At 39.9% G+C, this 19,321-nt stretch overlaps 1 protein-coding gene across 1 annotated transcript; it reads left to right on the top strand.

Moving 5' to 3' along the window:
- Positions 1-902: 902 nt before the first annotated feature.
- LOC311246436 (ectonucleotide pyrophosphatase/phosphodiesterase family member 7) lies at positions 903-9,163 on the top strand (the record flags this gene model as incomplete). Its single annotated transcript, XM_084336591.1, has 5 exons — positions 903-1,143; positions 1,589-1,734; positions 4,998-5,621; positions 6,902-7,124; positions 9,087-9,163. The coding sequence occupies 5 exons, from the start codon at positions 903-905 to the stop codon at positions 9,161-9,163; spliced, it is 1,311 nt and encodes a 436-aa protein (XP_084192717.1).
- Positions 9,164-19,321: the final 10,158 nt, after the last annotated feature.

The following is a 19,321-nucleotide window of genomic DNA, read 5'->3' as shown; positions in this document are numbered from 1 at the left end:
GTACATTCAGAACTGTGCTGCTAGGATCCTGATCCTGAAATATGAACACATGATCACACCTATACTCCATTCCCTACACTGGCTCCCCGTCTCCTTCAGGATAGAGTACAAGGTCTCCCTCCTCACCCATCAGTGCATCCACAGCAACGCCCCCTCCTATCTAAAGGAAGTCATCGCTCCTCCGCACCATGGGCAACCGGGCCTTCTGATCAGCTGCTTCTCGGCTGTGGAATTCCCTCCCCGACCATCTGAGAGCACCACAGTCCGTTGAGGCTTTTCTTTTTAATAACAAGGCATTTGCCTAAATGGACCGGCCGGCGCTTTGTGTGTGTTTTTTTTATTATAATATTGTTTTGGTTTTGATCTGAATGTTCCTTCCATTTCATTGGTTGTTTTATAATTTTTTTTTATCTTTATCTCCTTTCATGTAGCACTTTGAGATTGTAACAATATAAAGTGTGTTACAAATTGAATGTATTATTATTATTACAGTAGGTCCAGAGTATAGTGTATACGAGGGTATTCCTTGTTAGAACTTGGACATAAAAATAGTCCTGAGGCTTATAACATTTTGATCCAGTATAAGCAACACAATTCAAATTGAATGAAACACCAACCTACCGGTATATTGAAACTGTCCATGACATTGAGCCCAAGTCCAAACGTTATCTTGAGTTGCTGAGATTAGTTTGAGACCAGAAAGCATTCGAGGTGGAGAATCACTTCTGATTAGATAACATCTCTATTTCACATCAAGTCAGTGAGACCGATCCCACTCAAGGTTTTGACCTTGAAAACGAACTTTCGACTAAATCTTATCTTTCGGGGGCATGTGTTGATATATTAGACGTTTGGATAAGCATGTCGAGCAGACATGAGCATTGCCGAGTGCCTAGGAGAAGATGAAGCTGGAACTGTACGTGGTGATCTTAGTGGCCCTCTGCGTAGAAGCGAAACCGACAGGCCGGGGGAAGCCTCGGAACAAGCTGCTGGTGATCTCTTTCGACGGTTTCAGGTGGGACTACGATCAGGACGTGGATACGCCAAACTTTGACCAACTGGTTAAGGACGGGGTGAAGGCCAAGTACATCACCCCCCCGATGCTTACGATGACCTCTCCCTCTCACTTCACCACCATTACTGGTAAGCTAGGACTGCGAGGACTGTTTTAGGGCTGTTCTGTGACTGTACTTTCAGGTTGTAAACATTCATTCCAAATAATGTGTCTGAGCCACCTTTAGAAAATAATGACATTTGATATGATTGACAGCACATATGTGAAAGAAATTATGGTACTTAAAAAAAGAGAAAAAAAACTAAAGGTAATTGCCACCCATTAAAAATGCACGTCTTCCTGTTCCCCAGTTCAGTCAATTTCTTTTCATCTTTATTTAAAATTGTCTATATACATAGAGTATCAAGAACACATAAAAATCAACATGAAACATAGAGAAAACAAAAAAAACTGTGACAAACTGAAAAAGATAACAAAGTCTAAACAAATTGCACCATTCTCCATAATACCACATTATGGTATATAGCTGTATGCCTTCAGTCTTACCATGTGTCCTTTTCCAACTCTTCACAGGAAGATGGGTGGAGGATCACGGCGTTGTTCACAACATGATGTATAATGCCACAACCAACCAAAAAGTGCCCCATAAGGAAACCATGACCAGGTCAGAGTGGTGGGATAACGGCGTCTTGCCATTATGGATCACAGCTCAGAACCAAGTCAGTCACTCCCCCGGCTTTGCTGCCTTGCACTTTATAATGATCGCTCATTAATGAATGTTGTTTTGCCCCAATAAACTGAACAGCCATTCATTCATAGGGATGAAGAAGAAGCTGCTGACTTTCAGGGTCAGATCGTTACGGTCATCTAATAGATTGTTAGGGTCAGCTAATAGATTGTTAGGGTCAGCTAATAGATTGTTAGGGTCAGCTAATAGATTGTTAGGGTCAGCTAATAGATCATTAGGGTCATCTAAGAGATAGGTAGGGTCATCGAATAGATCATTAGGGTCATCTAATAGATTGTTAGGGTCATCTAATTAGATTGTTAGGGTCATCTAATAGATCATTAGGGTCATCTAATAGATAGTTAGGGTCATCTACTAGATCGTTATGGTAATCTAATAGATCATTAGGGTCATATAATAGATTGTTAGGGTCATCTAATTAGATTGTTAGGGTCATTACTAGATCGTTAGGGTAATCTAATACAGTGGTTACCAAAGTGGGGGTCGCGACCCGCCACGGGGGGGGGTCGCCAGATGATTAAATAAATAAAATAAAAAATAATTTTTTTTTTTTTATGCAGTCAGGCCACTGAACTTAGAAGCAGGGCAGGCCAGTGTTTCTAGTTGCAGCGGTGCAATAGTTAGATAACCTATGTGGGGAACAACCAGGAGATCACTGCAACTCACATAGTTGGAGAACTACTGTATCTCTCTCTCTCTCTTGCTCACACACACACACACACACAAAGGGAGCCGCATGTGATTGGTGGAGGCGGGACCCTTACAAAAAAACAAAAAATCCATCAAAATCAGTGTTGTTGCTAATCATTGACACATGCTAGCCTGTAATAATCCCCCCCAGAAAAATCTACTTTGCTTTGATATATTGCAAATATATGCCATCACACACACTGGCATTTAAAGGGTTAGAATTATAAAATGAATATGTGGTGTTATGATGGGCTGAAGTTGAATAAAATATTGTATTTTTTTCAATCTCACATTACAAAAAAACAGAAAATCCATCAAAATCAGTGTTGTTGCTAATCATACATAGGCTATGCTAGCCTGTTTTTTAACAATAATTTGTGATGCCATCACAAACACTGGCATTTAAAGGGTACACATTTTTTAAATCCTGCACCAGAATGCAGGAAATGAAGTCTTTGTAACAAAAAAAATCCTGGTGGGGGACCCCCAGACCCCCCACTTAAAAAGTGGCCTGACTGGGGCTATATTTCGCACTATATTTCCTGGCCTGAATGATTTCCCCAGTCCGGCCCTGGTTAAAAGCCTCCAATGCTGCTTATTAGTGTGTGTGTGTTTGAACGTTTGCATGTTTCAACCATACATTGCCATTTATAAAAAATTATAATAATTAAAAAAATCTAATTATACTTTAAATTTGTAAAAAGAAATGACCTCCTATAATAGTGGGGGTCGCGGCTCTCTGACACGTTATTTCGGGGCTCGCGGCCTGAAAACTTTGGGAACCCCTGATCTAATAGATAGTTACAGTAGGGGCATCTAATAGATAGTTAGGATCATCTAATAGATTGTTAGGGTCATCTAATAGATAGAACTCTAGCTTGACTGCATTCATAATAATGTGGGAAACCTTACAGATTTGTCAATTAAATCAACTAATTGGATAGTTGAAAACAATTCTATGACTGTTGAACTATTCAGGTTATTCAGTGTCTTGGAGGTTGCCAACGGTTGTTTCTAGGCATGGTCTTGCTAAAATTAGCATACAGCACTAAAACGGCATTGCAATCTGATGAAAAATGGTGGAGAAATTTACATGATAAAAAAGTAACTGTACTTGCAGTATATTTCATTCACGCTTTTTGCTGCCCCGTCAGGGGCGCCTGGTGGTACTAAATCCAGATTGAACTCTGCCATTGGAAAAGGGATATTTTGCCCCGATCCATAGATGTGTGACTTGGCCATAATAAGGTAATTTATAGGCCTGATATTCTATATTCATATTTCAAATAGCATGTGTCCGGATGGCAAAATTCAGTACTCTTTCTACAAAAAAACATGTAAATCATCTGCCCTTTATTAATTTGCTTAGATCTTTTGTACACGTGATCTCAAGAAGGTGCTGCATTTTTCATGTCTGGTCAATTTTAGCATGGTGTTATTCGACCAAATAATAAAAAAAATAATAATAAAAAAGGATATTCTTCTTTGGTTCATTACAATTTACTCAAGCCTAGTAACAGACACTGGGAATACATTCCCTGAGATCCATAGATGTCCCTAAATACCAAGAACATGCAAATGGTACTTGTAGAAGTGGAGCAATCTAAAAAGGTATGTATTTTAGAAAAGAAAATCTGAAAATATGGCTAGGGCTTAACACTTTGAGCGCCACGCCTGGTTTTCCGTTTTACCGCTTGAATGCCACCATCGGCGCCAATGTTAACGTTAATATCGCCTAATCTATGTTTTAAATTATGGCTATGTGTCTAATCTGCCCATCGCATTATCAAAGACTATTTTCCAGTCAGTGCTGTTAAGGCAGATTGTTTTTTTATCGCGTCGTTTCCGTTTCAGAGCAGTTAGAAAAGCCCCCGTTTTGATATAAAAAACAGCTCATTCTGGAGCATTCTATGAAAATCGTCTTTTAGTGGAATATTCCACAACGTTGATATTCGTCGGCCTTTTTATGAATCGTTTTCAAATAAACGCTAGATGATCAATATTATACGTGCACGCAAGCACATTACGGCCGCGCACTGATAATCGCTCCGTTGATTTCCTCACAGACTTTTACAGTGAAACCGAAAGAAGACATTTCACAAAACTTATAGCTTATAACTTCATCAAACTTACTCCGATTATCCTACCACTGATAACAGAGTCCTTACCTGACATCAGATGGTATCCAACTGGTATATTCCAATTCCTGATCACCATTCGAAAAAATCGATACGTGTATGGATCCAACGCAACACTGTAGATCTCCATGATCCGCGGGGATCTGAGGCTCCAGAATGAACTGTGGTAACCCCGGCTGGATCAGTGAACTGGAAAATGTGGAGTACCGGATTTTTTTCCCCATTCATTTTCATTGAGTCCATTCCAAAAATCCGAGAAATCTCCTGAGTGGCACGCAACCACCTATAAAAAAACCAGAGAAATCTCGTGAGTGGCGCGCAAAGTGTGAGGTTAAGACCCTTTTAAGGCTTTTTAAGACCCCATGGGAACCCTGATGTGATCACCACACGTTTCACTTTGTCTCAGGGCCTCAAAACGGCATCATTCTTCTATCCCGGTGGAGGGGTGATCTACGGCGGCCAGGCGCTGGACAGAGCCCGGGTGGAGCTCCCTGGACAAACCGACGACAACGAGACGGAGTGGCGCGAGAACATTGACACTGTGATGAGCTGGTTCTCGCAGGAGGACTTTGACTTTGTGACCCTCTACTACGGAGAGCCCGACAACGTGGGTCACGCTTTGGGACCGGACCACCCGAAGAGGAAAGTGATCGTTGCGCAGATCGACCGCACCGTCGGCTATCTCAGGGAGGCCATGGGCCGCCAACGTTTGACGGAGAGACTGAACGTGATCATCACCTCCGACCACGGCATGACCACGGTGAAGAAGAGGCCCCTGGTGGACGAGCTCGTCCTCAACAACTACTTGAATTTACTGAAACTCGCCAGCTTCCAGATCCTGGATTACGGCGGCTACGGGGTGTTGACGCCCAGAGAAGGAAAGGAGCAGGAGGTTTTTGATGCTCTCGCCAAAGCGCCCAACCTGACCGTCTACAGGAAAGATGAGCTTCCCAGGAGTTTCCATCTGGCCAAAAGTGAACGGATTCAGCCCATTCTGGTCTTTGCCGATCTGGGGTTCAACTTAAATTCTGTAGGTATTTTTCTTTGAATATATCTACTGAGAATAAACATAGTCAATCCTGATAAATGAGACATTTTAACAGGGACATTTAGAGTTTTAGTTGGTTACTCAATTGGTAGTCCCTTAGTTTCGGTTTGAAATGCTAACAATGCTAACCTGTTCCCTTGTTCCCACAGCCCAATCCCAATGGTCCCACAGCCCTAGGTTCCCACATTTATAAGAAGTTATTTTCACTCAAAATTAGGCCCTATGTTCCCACAGCCCTATATTCCCACATTTCTAAGATGTATCTCAAAATGAGGCCCTATGTTCCCATAGCCCAATGGTCCCACAGCCCTATGTTCCCACATTTCTAAGATTTTTCTCAAAATGAGGCCCTATGTTCCCATAGCCCAATGGTCCCACAGCCCTATGTTCCCACATTTCTAAGATTTTTCTCAAAATGAGGCCCTATGTTCCCACAGCCCAATGGTCCCACAGCCCTATGTTCCCACATTTCTAAGATTTTTCTCGAAATGAGGCCCTATGGTCCCACAGCCCTATGTTCCCTAACCCTCTACTACCAGAGGACAATTGTATAATAGTTGGGTGTAATTGGCTACAAATAGAGAAAGGGGGATAAAATCTGATAAAAATGTATGAAAAAAGGAAATATGGGAACATAGGCATGCTCCCGTGTTAGGGACACTAATGGTCAAACACTAAAACTTGACCTGCATGTGACAAGCATCTGTTGAAGAAAAACAACCGACTAAGACGTACTAACAAAGATTTTCTGTAATTGAAATGAGGGCTGTGTAGACTAGTGGTTCTCAAAGTGGGGTACTTGAGGCTGTTTTCCAGGGCATCCCCAGCTAAATTAATAATAGTTAAATTTCAACAATATTTTACCAACGAGATCATGTATAAGAATGACTATTTTGATATAGGTTTCATTGTCACCACTGTTACATCCACGCCACGCCAGTCATAGAATTGTGGACTAAATCACTCCTAAAAACAAACATCTTCTCAGATGGGGGTCCCTGACCTATTACTGTATGTGTCAATTTGGGGGTCCTTGACATGAAAAGGTTTGAGAACCAATGGTGTAGAGACAGTACTACTCAACCACTAAACTCCTGGATTATTCCACATAGTTGCACTTGGTTGAGTTTACACGGTACTCATTTCAAATCCTAAATTTTGTTTGTTAGTGAATCTTTAACGAAACATGACTGAAAATAGAGTAATTACTAACTACTAACTAAATAACTACTTATTCTTCTTTTAATTCTTCTTTTAAACAGTTCTTTATCGTCTATGCAAATAAAGGAGACCATGGCTACCACAACGGAGAGATGGACATGAAAACCATCTTCAGAGCTTTTGGGCCCGATTTAAAAAAGAACTACCTGTCGGAGCCCTTCGACAGTGTGCACATCTACCCTCTGATGTGCAAGCTGCTGCGGGTGGAGCCGGCGCCCAACAACGGCTCCCTGGTCTTCACAGAAGGCATGCTGGTCCATAATGGTAAAGGTCATCATCACTACAGAATGAATGGTTATGGTTATGAATGCTGTGTTGGGTGATTTGGTTACTTTGAGATTATTTACTGCTTCGGTGGCTTTAGACATTGGCTCAACAAACAGTGCTTACAAGCATCCAACCCTCTATAGGCAAATGAGCCCATTGCACCTTGTTTAAATATTTTTTTGTGCGGGTTGGAGTTGGGTTTATGGGAGGAGTTGCTACTGATTTGATTTGATTTGATGTTTTGTCTTACATACAGGTGTATGCCCAGCCCATATGGGCTTACAAGACACATAACAATAAATATATAATAATGTAAATAAACAAAGAAACAAGAGGAATTCAAATAGTTATATAGGATATAGTGTGTCTTGTCTCAAGTGCCATGCTTTCTCCAAAAATCCTGCAAAACTGAAGATGTCCTCCACAAAAAAACAACTCAACATACAACTCTCAGACTGCCAAAACAAATCCGGATTTACAATTTGAATTTTCTCAAATAAAGCCCTCCTCAAAGCGGTGTACAAAGGGCAATAAAAAACAAAATTATATTCATCCTCCACTACTCCCAGATCACATAGAACACAAAACCGCTCCTCCTCAGGTTTACCCTGGAATCTACCCACTTCCACAGCCAATGGCAGGGTGCCAGACCTCAACTGGGCACACAGAGACCTCCGCCTTCTCTTTAAGTTTAACATTACATAAGGTTCAGTAAAATACTCATTTTTAATTGCAACATATTTTCTAAGTTTAGGTTTTTTCCAAATCTCCACCTTCCACTTATCCTGATGGATTGTTGATAATTTTGTTTTAATTATGTGAACCTTACACTGCAGATTGTTCATAAAAATCATACTTAAGTCAGTAGAAGAAAAAATCATGGACATCTCTCTTGACCAGGGATGACCGTGTGCTCTGTCCCAATTAAAAATCTTTTTTGTCACCCTGCCATTTGGCAGCTGGACCAGGCGGTTCCATAACCTCACCATTTCACCTTTTTGGGGAATTTTTATGGTTTTTGGGGGGTTTTGGTGATCAAATATTGAATATTGAACTATAATAATCAGTGCAGGAGCTCACTTATCCTTGAAAGACACTTTTATCACTGACTTACAAGGCCCATACATCTCCATAAATGTTCAGGGGGGAGGGAATAAGTGCTTACCCTACAGACCCCAAGAAGTGCTGTATATTCTGTATTGTTTAATATAAATGCATTTTTTATTCCAATCCCGATTTGTATTTGAGATTCCCAAATCCCATCGGACTTGACTTCTTCGTGTCCCTCAATGAGTGTAATATCATCACCACCCACGCTATGCATAAAATATAGGTCCGCGGAGAGGCACGCTGAGGAGGCCGTGCAAACTGCAATGGAATATGGGGCATCTCTCTCTCTTTACCTAATATTTTGATTCTATCCTGACATTTTTCAGTTGGAAGGGCAGTCTATATGCGTAACGGCAATTTAAAAAAAAAATAATATATATATTTTTTTTCAAAAAGGGCACTTTTTATGAGGCTCAAAAAGGCAGGTGCTCAAGAACCCCTTGGGCTCTATGTGTGCACATGCCTGGCACTGACTTACGTAACTGAGTTGCCCCCTACCTGCATCTTCAGTCTTTCACCTTTTACATATCTACAGTAGCTTTGGCATGGATTGATTGTTTAGCATGGCTAACAATAACAAAGGCAAATAATTGTAGTCTGCCCGTTGTTCTGACCAGGATTACATTCCTTTTTGCCTCCTTGATGCGCTCACTGAGTCTGACGTGGACGGAAAACACATCTACTGTATACCAATCAGTGCTATTTTGCCTAGAGGTCGCCGTTTTGACAGAATCACAGATTCTACCTTTAAGTAGCATCTAGAATACTGTGTGCATGTGAACACACTCCATTTCAGTGTGTTATATAAATGAAAGGCTCTGCTCTTGTCCCTCTCATCTCTTTTGACAGGTGGGGGTGGAAGAAGAAGCCAAATGTCTCTTGGTCTCCTGGCATCTCTGCTTTTCTTCATTCTAACGGTCATGTAGTTCTGGCAGGTCAGCAAAACGTCTTTACAGCCTCTATCATTCCCATAAAGACTGCATGATCCAAGACTACAACCTGGACTGAAACGCCAGCTGGTGACCTTCCAATCATGAGTCTACTTCCTCAGCTGTACCTTTAGATTCAGATTACATTAGATTCAGATTTATTGTCATCGTACAGCACAAGTAGGTCTACAGTACAACAAAAATAAATTGGCACATAACCAGAGTGCATAGGTAACAGTAAAGTGCAATAACAATATACAAGTGATTAAACTGGAATATAATGAGTACTATTGAGTAATAATGCAATCTGATGTTAGGGGCGACAGTGTCTCAGGAGGTAGAGCAGTCGTCTGGTAATCGGAAAGGTTCCCAGTTCAAGTCCCGCTCCTCCTGGCAGTGTGTCGAAGTGTCCTTGAGCAAGACACTTAACCCCTAACTGCTCCCGATGAGCAAGTTGGCACCTTGCATGGTTGCCTCCGCCATCAGTGTGAGTGTGAATGGGTGAATGTGAGGCATAAATTGTAAAGCGCTTTGGATAAAAGCGCTATATAAATGCAGTCCATTTACCATGATGTATGTGCAGTGGTATAGTATTATTATGTACAGTGATACAGGTATAAATACACTATGGTAGTAAACCAGTGGGATAACTAGTAAGAGTAAGGTATATTTAATATAGATATAGTAGATACAGGTATGTAAAACAGGAATATGCAGGGGATTTTACAACTTTAAAGTTGTAATTCTGCAAATGTGCTAATTTTCTTTGATTTATTTGGCTTTGAAAGAAAAAAGGTTAAAGCTTAAATCTTAAAAAGTAAAAAACTTTTGAGCTCTCAAAGTAAAAAAAATTAAAAGAAGCTATTGTTTTAAGACATCAAATTGCATTGTCCAAGATGGGTAAGGTAGGGCAAATAGCAGTTTTTTTAGGGACATCTTTTCATATTAACATATCTACTCTATTTAATTGTAAATTAAAATAGTAAATGTTTAATATAGATATGAAAACAGGACTGTCCTTAAAATTATACCTTTACAGTATCACAACCTTAAGAGGTCAATTTGGTTAGCTATTGTAGTGTCTCTACAGTATTAGTGTGGACATGGAAAGTTATTCTGGTTCTTCCTTTATTTGATCCATATCTTGAAGACAGTCACATTTACATTTACATTTAGTCATTTAGCTGACTCTTTTATCCAAAGCGACTTACAAGTTCTGTTCTTACAAGTCAGCTGGTAAAAATCACATTCCCATAACTCTCAAATTATTTTGCGGCTGTGAGGCCGACCAAAATGAGTTTTTTCACCTGTATAGAGGTCGGTAATTGAGAGAGATCATTCAATAATAATACAGAAGGAGATACAGGTATGGTTAGAGAGATGTCTGAGAGCTGATATGTAACATTTTCCCAAAAAATCACAACAGGAGGGCATTCCCAGTACATATGCATAAATGTACCTGTGGGGAATCTGATATCGCAATTTGGTTGGCTGCAGTGGCAAAGTTGAGGGAACGCATATAAGTTTGGAAATTTTTGTTTTGATTCTTGTTTTTTGCTGAGTGATGTATTGTGAGTGTGACTCATGTTGAGGTCCTGGGGTGAGCGGGGGGAGGGAGAGAACGAGCGAGTGTCCATGTAGGATGATCACTGTACAGTTTGTATCAGTTGTTGTCTTGACATGTGGTGTTGAGTTATTGTCTTGGGAAGTCTTTTTATGTATTGTTGTTGTTGTTGTTGTTGTTGTTGTTGTATTGTGATATGTTTTGTTTCATGTTGGAAAAAAAGAAAATAAAAATATTTGATAAAAAAAAAAAAGCTTTAACCATCCACAACAGAAAGCTGTCCTTGCATTATTTCCTATGCTTGATTCTTTCAGAACGACGTGATGTCTTGGGACATTTACTATTCACCGGGGCAGGCTAGTTCCAAGACATCGGAAATGCGCAAGCCTTTCCAGTATATCCTTAATATTCTATATATTCAGTAGGCACTATATTCTAGAATAACAAAATGGGAGAGCACTTATGTGTAATTGTGCATACAAAGGTAATTATATGGCTATTTATTTTGTAAAATAAAATGTTTCAGATTGTGGATTTAATAATTTTTTACTGCATTGCATTTGATTATAATTTAAAAAAGAAAAAATGTATTGACTTTTACGTTTACAGTATTTTATAACAGGAAAAGTCTCAAACCAATCCTACCATTCACTTCCCAGCCCAGCCTGATCTCACCAACCACAGGAAAAAGGTACATATTGTACGTTATGTCAAAGCCATAAGTAATATATACAGTAATGTGTACATATTACAAATAAGTAAAAAATTTAAAGAATTATAATTCAGAAAATGTTTGAGTTCCCCTGCTGGGGAATGACGAATGAACCCTGGATGCTCACATGGGAGGGAAGTTCCTTTACCTCAAAACTACCAAGACACACTTTACTGATAGCCTTGCCCAAACCCAGCCCACCTCCCATCACCCCCACCCAACAAGAATACAATAGTTGAATAGTGACGTATATCTTTAATCTTCATATGGCTGGTTAAGAACTAGTTAAAACCAGCTAATAGATAATAATTCTAGTAACCTGAACCTAGGGCTTCACCCTATCGCATTGAATAATTTTCGGGACCAAATGGACATACAATCTACCAGATGGCAATCAAATAATTGGAATATTCTTTTTGGAATCCGACCAGCCACAGGTAAAAGCAATTTAACGTCAATTTCAGCTTGATTGTGCCTCGTTTTCATAGCCATCTCCCTGATCAGCTTATGTTGTTGTACTAACGAATGCCGTTATTGACAATCAATTAATCAGAAACGACCCCCCCCCTTTCATGCATTCATGATGGGACATAATACCGATCATATGCATTTGAATTTTTTATTGTAGCATGTGTAGGGACGAAATTCCAATGGATTTAGTATAATACACGTCGCAGGCTATTACTAGCCTCTCAGGAATTACCCCAAACCGCTCTAAAATCATACTTATATTCACCACGGTATAAAACGGGAATGTATGGATGGTAAATTATTTCTTTTTCACATATTGAACGATAGATACTCGATGTCAAATGGGCCATAGTATTGCATAGCTATAATATAGAATATAGTTTTAACCCTGCAAACAAGACGACGGACTCCATTGGTTTAATGCGTTGCAGCGCATAGCCATATCCCGGAAACAGCGTGGCAGCCAATGAGTTAACTCAATGGCCGCCAACACCGATTATATACATGTTTGGCCTACAACCGTTGAACGCCAACCACGTATATATATACGTTATTTGATTGTTATTTCTTTTATTCGATATTTCTATTCATTACATGCATTCATGATGGAATTCATCCCCTTTTATGCATTCATGATGGAACATAATACCTATGATATAGATTTGATTTTGGAATAATAGCGGGTCCAGGCAAGAAATGGCAACGTCTATAGTGGAATTGACGTATACGGCTATAACTCAGCATTTCGGGAATTACCCTAGACCGCTCTAAAACCACTTATATTCACCACGGTATAACACGGGAACGTATGGATGGAAACATTTATTATTTTTCACATATTGAACGATAGATAGGTGATGTCAAATGGGCCATAGTATTGTATCCATAGCTATAATATAGAATATAGTTATAGCTCTACAAACAAGGTGATCCACTCCAATCTTTTAAAGCGTGGCAGTGCTAGAGCGGGGGCCCGACTAATCCCCGGCGGTCAATGAGTTAAGTGCGACAGGATAAACGTTTGTTAATTCTAAATAGGGGAGCCTTGAAACAGACATTGGAACAAACCATCTTGGTTTCAAGGGGTCAGGGAATTGCATAAAATGTCTGACTTGGGGAAGAGGAGAAAACATAGGCTGTCGTTTGGAGAAATAACCTTTGACTGTCTTTTGACCATTGAATAAATCACCATGAAAGAAACCATCTCAGCTTTTTCTGTTACAGCCACCTATTTTAAAACAGCTTTTGAACAGAGAATCATCTTCAGTCTGAAAATAAACTATAATAGTAAAGTAAGAAATCAATTAGAAGAAAATGTAATATCCATAAAGCTACATTTATTATTGTTATTTTGAACCTCTTCAAATGTATAAGAAAGAAATGCATGTCAGTAGTTAGAATTTACTCTGAAGAAGTCTGCCACCAAAATGTATCTTATTAACTTTCTTTCTCCTTTATTTTCGGACATAGTTTTCTTGTTATATGAACTGCTATGACTGATGGTTTGTACATTCTTACAATCAATACAAATGTGTTGCACTATTAAAGGGGACCGCATTGCCCATTGTCACACCAATGGTAATCTTTATACAACCATTTTCTAGGTAGCAGGCCATATATGAGACAATTTATTTGAAGGGTAGAATCTGTAATGCCTTCAAACAGTAGTGACCTCTTGGAATTGCAAGATTTGGCATTTTGTTAAAAAAAATTTATCTGATGTGTGGGTTGGAGTCTAGCGGGGGTAAGGGAGGGGCTGCTATTGCGAGTCACATCTCAGGCTCTGCCAAGAGAGGTCTGGAGAAATTCACAGTATATTAAATTACTATATAGCTATAGAGTAATTAGTAACTACATACTACTGTATATCTATAGCTGTATAGTAATTTATACTGTAAACAAAACCACCTTTAGATACCTTGTTGATAATGTTGAGCACATAAATCCAGTGCCGACATTTGAGTGATTGGCTTTGGGTTTAGGGAAAGGATAAACAACACCCTCTATACCAGGTTCCTCAAGCAAATTTTTTAAACATCTTTAGTGGCAGTAAATCCATGCGCTCTCCAAAGAAAATAACCTGCTCAAAGTGGCGCTCAGGATCAACTGGAATATGGCTTTTTTCATACATCCCTCCTACATACAAACAAGTAGCCCTGTACAAAGCATGTAATCAGCGTCATGGTCAGAGCCAGCTAGCCTAGCGTTGACCAAAAACATCTCTACTGGAGCTTTAAGCAACTGTAGGCTAGTAGTCCGTATCTGCTTCCATTCATTTGTTCTAAGCTAGGATAACTTGCTAGGTGCATAGCTTTCTACTGAACGCACAAAGAGAAAATTGGTATCTATCTTCTTGTCTGACTCTGGAGAAGATGGTAAGCTCATTTCCCATGTTTGCATGATCCTTTAAAAGGTGATTCAGCTGTGATGTTGAGGCACCAACCATAGATGTAAATCCAGGCACCCTTTACTTGCCAACTCCCAGCTGGAACACAACACCAGCGCTGGGGATATAACCAGCAACATGCCAGGCCTAATAAAACTCAATACAATAATGCACATTGGTCTTTATTAAATCATTTCTTTAACATGACAGAAAGCCACAGACAGCTTCACAATGTAATAGATTTTATTGCTTTCATTGAACATTTTAATTTACATTACAAAAGAAAACTTGTAAAAATAGTAGACATATACTATTGGTTGCACATCTTAAAATTAAAGTAATTTAAAATAGAACAGCAACACAACACACCTTCCCAGCTGGGAGAGAGAGGGGGCAATATCTGATGGGGTCTGTGGAAGTCCCTGCAGACCTGCGGATACAAAAGCTATTCCACTTGGAGGCTCTTCCACAAATGAACTCTATCTGCAGCACTCTAGAGCGATGACACTGCCCACTGCGCTCTAGTTTGTAGGCTGCCTCAAATTACCACGTGTTGGTAATGACTGAGTGCACAATTTCTAATAACAGTAAGAGAACTGTGAATGAAAGGTTTCACTCTAAAACGGGATATAAACTGGAAATACATTGTCAATGTATGAATTGAGGGTCTGCAGAAAGCCGTCGTTCTAAAATTTGTTTTACACCCCGTCTTGTGTTGTGCGTCAGGTCCTACATTTTTGATACAATAGATGCATTTTACTGATTTGTCACAAGGACATTAAGTTTGAAACTGCAAAGGACACTTAAAGGAGAATGCAGGTTCTTTTTAATTAGTTTTTACTGTAGTTCTCCATCATCTGGCATAATAGAAAACACCATTGTGCAAATGAGCAGACATGGGCCTGTTCGGGCTGCTGGCAACGATGTCTGCTCATTTGCATAACATTTTTTTACCTACATTATTACCTGCAAAATTGCTTGGCTAGGTCAGTGACGGTCCCGACTAAGACATTAATATATAGCTGAGGGGGTGGGGCCTGGATTACAGCCGGATCTTTCTGAGAAATACACAAAGCTACGTTATTTCAGTTTTAGTCAAAATAAAAATTATATTAAAATCTCCATAGTAAAGTATAGGACCTTTTGAACCAGGAGGTGGGGATAGCTATGCCTCGACTCCATTAGCTCTCCATTGGAGCTACCCATGGTCTCGCATTGAATGATATGGTTGGGTTTGTGTGATTGATTGATTGATTGAAAAGTTTATTAACAGATTGCAGAATGGGTACAGTACAGTACAATACATACAATTGTTAAGGGGATGCAGACCAGAGAAAGACTTTCGTCTTGTTTACATCAGGGTCCCCCATGTCTCCACTGCATTTCTTGTAAACAAATACAATTGGACCACTACTACCGACTACGGTGTGAGGTTTTCAACGTTGAGGTCACAGTTCTGGATTTTTCAAAGATGTTCCTTGTTGCTCGGCTGCCCCTACACAATGAATGGGGAACCGGGGAGGGCTCAGCTAACTCACAACTCACTCAACAGTGGTCCAATTATGAGATTATGGTCAGATTCTAAATCAGTACAATCAAAATCATGCCAGATGATAGGAAAATATAGGGTCTACACTGAAAATAACCCAGAAGTAGTATTTTTTTTTGTATATCTTGGTTGGAACTTTGAGTACAACTGAAAAAACCCATAAAAAAAAAAAAATTAGAAGGGATGTAATTTAATTCATTCATATTTCCTACTTAAACCATGTCAAGGTCAAGGCATAGATACATTTCAAGACCCATATAAACACCCATTAGCACTTGAGTTATTAATTTTGTAGGCTAGACTACCGGTATACAAAACTAAAAGCAGCCTAAAAGAAAAGAGGAACTCAATGGCTTGTCAACAGTCTTGTCCAGTGTTTAATAGGAGCAACGTACTCTGCAGAAAGAAAGTAGGCTGACAATGAAAAGACAGGATGACCAATTGAGTAAAAGCTCAAGAGTGAGCGAGGTACAGTATGAAGAACTGAACGGATAAAACACTGGAATCCTTCACACAAAGAAACACAAGGCTTGTTAAAAAATCGGATGGATTCTGTGAAGACGTGAAGTTTAAGTGGTCTATGCGTTTGTCAGTAGAAAACAGAAGTTGTGCACTTGCTAGCGACGCAGATTTGCTTGCACTCCCAAATGATTCATGTGGCTCTTTGTCTGAAGGATTTGTTTCTAGAAAAGGTAACATCGTCGGTCACCCGCTCAAGAGAGAATTTATACTTCAAAAAGTACTGGTTCTTTTTGGGAAGGAAAACGTCTCGTCTGCACACACTTGCTCACCTTCGACTCTGTGAATGCAACACACAACGTTGTTTTCTGAGACTTGGCCACTTCACCCCTACCCCCATTAATTCCCTACATCAGCCTGGCCATTCCAAAGAGTTCTGGGACCATTCGCCCAGGTAGGAGGATTCGGCCCAGAACCTTCCGGAGATGGCATGGGCCTAACTCAATAAAGCCGCTGTGATGGGCACACCCATGCTTCACACTGCCCATACATGCCCTTGTATATCTAAACTATGTTTCTAGTTATGTACACATTGTAGTCTGTGGTCCAAGGGTTACGAACATCATATCCTGTGTACTGGCAACACTACACCCATTTTCCCAGTTGGACATGTACAACTGATTCACACATCTTATTAGACGGCTGGCAAATTCACCCCATGAAGAAGGTATTTTCCTTCTGACCACCAACTTCCTTTTGAAGTATAAATTCCTGATTACAATGTGGCACAAGTACCTAAAGTGCACAGATAAACTACAGGAAATATGTTTCTAACACTTTGGGGAAAACCTTTTAGCCACCGATTCTGGCTCCATGTTCTTGGGACTTAAGTTTGGTAGTTGGAATTATTTAACTTTCCGTACAGTAAAGGGACACCTTGGGAACGTTGAAATTTGGCTCATCTTTCTTTGACAGGGACTTGTTACACTGTGTGGAATAACACCAGCTCAGCATTATTAGCACATTTGCTTCAGGGATACACGGATAATGGGATGAAACTAGGCTAAAATACAACCTCCAAAATCCAAGAGCCACGTTTTAACAGATGATACAGAGAAGATGTCAAAGCTAATCGGCTTGATCTTCTGCAATTCTGGAGAAAACAGTATACCAATTAATGGCATATGTCTATACTGCTTAGTAAAAGTAATGGAGAGTATCGGTATGCAGTATCAGCCAATACTTAAAAGCTAAGGACTTAGAATTAGTATTGGTAGTGAAAAAGTGGTAACTGCTAACAAGCTAGTTTTAGGTTAGCTGAAGCAAAAATGCCACTGCTAACAAGCTAGTTTTAGGTTAGCTGAAGCAAAAATGCCAGTGCTAACAAGGTAGCTTTAGGTTAGGTGAATAAAAATAACATGAAGAAAAAACTTTTCAACATTCCTGGTGTCCCTTTAAAGTCCATGCACTTAAGCAAGGTGTTCCTTTAAGGTCCATGCACACCAAGCCAGAAAATAGTGGTTGGGGACGTGATCCTAAAAAGATTCACCAAAAGTTGTCGACACAGGTAAGCCGCCAAAAATGTGCAAAACAATGGTAAATTCTTGCCACCTACCCCACAAATTCAGCTAAATTGACCAATTTCCAAATAAATTAAAATGCTTTACATACGAGAAACGATAGTTACAAAATATTACAATTATCATGAAGAAGGTAATATACATCTCAAATATAATAGAAAATCCAACAGCCGATATTCTACTGTAAACCATTCAAATGGATAGCGTGTTCCACTGAAATGTCCATTGACACAATCGCAATTGTACAGTTTTTGATTTTGCTCTACGTCAAATGTGGGTGACACTGCCATACAGAGATATAATGAATGGATTCATGATATTCAGGGTGTTGATGTATGTTCAGCACTTCTTTTAAGTTGCTGTGACAAGGTTAATTTAACACACATCCAACTTGCTAGCTAAAAACAACAAAACAAACAATCTCCCTATTGTCGATCATGTACTGAATGCCGACCAAGTATTACACAACAATGAAATTATTCTCTGTCAAAACACAGAGTCACAACAGCACAGCTCACAGTATTTGAGTAATTATTTTATATGCTGGGGGAAAAAGTGCATCCAGCTACCTAAGTAAGTATCAACTAGGAACTCATCTAATGTGGACTATTGTTTATTGTTGTGTTTGTCTTAGATTTGGCTAAATGTAGGGCTTACTAACAATCAGACATGGGGGACTGTATTAAAGGATAAGGCTGGTGTAATTTTGGTTTGATGGTGTGTGCTCCATCTAGCAAACATCACATTATAGCTCACATCACAAAGCCATAGAACTCCATTGTTGTTTGTGGAACCACTTCATGTGGTGACAGTGATTGGTTAGAGGATAATCTTGGAGAAAGGCTACAGCAGTATCTTGTCCAGTATCTTGGCAGAGCGATAGAAGAGACAGGAGGAAAGTGGTATAAAGCAAGAATTAAGGCCGGGTGGCTGAACTGGAGTGATGTGCGAAGTTACCAGTTAAACTGAAAGTCAAGCTATACAAGACCATGGTATGACTTGTTTTGTTGTATGGTACAGAAACCCGGTGCCTAGGAAAGAATGAAGAACAGTTGGCAAGGACAGAGATGAGAATGTTAAGGTTAAGACACAAGACATCTTGCTCAAAGAAAAAAGGACCAACGAGGAAGTGAAACAGATGGCAGCAGAAGGGATGAAAAGAGCATCCACTGAGAATAGTGAGTGAACTGCAAGACGGGCTGTTGACATCCTGCCAAGGAGGTGTGACCAATCCTATGTGACTCCTCTGCATTGTGTTAAGTGGCGATGCCCCGAGGGAGTTTCGAACCCGGGTCGGCCGCACCACAGGCGACATCACAGACCGCTATACCAAGGTGAATTCGCTGCTTGGTAATGTGTCTATGTGTATTTTAAGGGGGAGTGAGTTTAACTCACAGTACCACTTACTGCCACAGTCACTTCACAACACAGTCC

This window comes from Notolepis coatsorum (assembly GCF_963971535.1).
Source record: "Notolepis coatsorum genome assembly, chromosome: 19".
NCBI lineage: Eukaryota > Metazoa > Chordata > Actinopteri > Aulopiformes > Paralepididae > Notolepis > Notolepis coatsorum.
This window is presented reverse-complemented; position numbering and strand designations above follow the sequence as displayed.